This window comes from Pterocles gutturalis, unplaced genomic scaffold, assembly GCF_000699245.1.
Source record: "Pterocles gutturalis isolate BGI_N339 unplaced genomic scaffold, ASM69924v1 scaffold37476, whole genome shotgun sequence".
NCBI lineage: Eukaryota > Metazoa > Chordata > Aves > Pterocliformes > Pteroclidae > Pterocles > Pterocles gutturalis.
The window spans coordinates 316-1,148 of record NW_010106723.1 but is presented as its reverse complement, the minus strand read 5'-3'; the positions used below and the strand labels follow the sequence as shown (position 1 = coordinate 1,148).

At 64.1% G+C, this 833-nt stretch overlaps 1 protein-coding gene across 1 annotated transcript in view; it reads right to left on the bottom strand.

Annotated features, from left to right (window-relative positions):
• LOC104472280 (5'-AMP-activated protein kinase subunit gamma-3-like) overlaps positions 1–833 on the bottom strand; it is a 2,240-nt gene that overhangs the window by 1,100 nt on the left and 307 nt on the right. Inside the window, exons 2-6 of the mRNA XM_010087878.1 lie at positions 767–833; positions 623–681; positions 299–344; positions 123–177; positions 2–30 (exon numbers count right to left, since the gene is read on the bottom strand). The exon at positions 767–833 is cut by the window's right edge and continues 6 nt beyond it. Of these exons, the coding sequence (XP_010086180.1) occupies positions 2–30; positions 123–177; positions 299–344; positions 623–681; positions 767–833 (256 nt within the window). The remainder of the gene's footprint in view (position 1; positions 31–122; positions 178–298; positions 345–622; positions 682–766) is intronic.

Below are 833 nucleotides of genomic sequence, written 5' to 3'. Positions count from 1 at the left end.
TTGATCAGGGAGTAGACGGCGTCGAAGAGGCTGTGGGTGATGGGACATGGTGGGGGGGATAGGGCTGTGCCCTGGGCACACCCCCCGCGGGGTGCGCTCTCCCCCAGCGGGCAGGCGCTCACCTATTACTCGGGGAGATGTAGACCAGCGGCTTGAAGGAGCCCTGCAGGTACACCTCTGCCAAGGGAGAGAGGTGGGAGAGGGGGTCTCCCAGCCCCCCCATGCAGCACCACACCCCCAGAGCCCATCTCCTTTCCCAGCACAATGTCCCCAGCCCAGCCACCCTCCTGCTTTTTACCTCTCCACGTCTCAATCTTGTGCTCCTCCACCTCGTAGATCTGAACCTGAGCGCAGGGAAATGCCCTGGTCACAGTGGCCCTATGAGGAACTGAGGGGACGCTGGGGCACTGTCCCCTTCCCTGGGCATCCTCACCAACCCCCCCCCCACCATTGCCCTAAGCTCAGGGATCACTTGTTGGGTGCCAGGCAGGGCGGACACCAAGGAGACACTGGGCTGGCCCAGAGCATCCCCCTGCTCATGGTCTAGTGACAAAGAGAGGACCAAGAGAGGTGGGGGCAGCACCTGCCTACCCTGAACCCTGTGCCTCCCTGCCACACTCACCAGGGGTGACCGGTAGTAGCGGTGGAGGATGTTGATGAAGTCGGTGATGGTGAGCATCCCTGCGGAGACAGGCGGGGCTGGCAGCGCTGCCCGCACCCCTTGTGGCAGGCAGGGGAGGGGACAAGCGGCGCTGCTGGCACTCACCCACAAAGCTTTGCTTCTTGCTGTCCCAGAGTGGGGCTGCGCGCACCCCGTTGGCCACCAGTGCCAC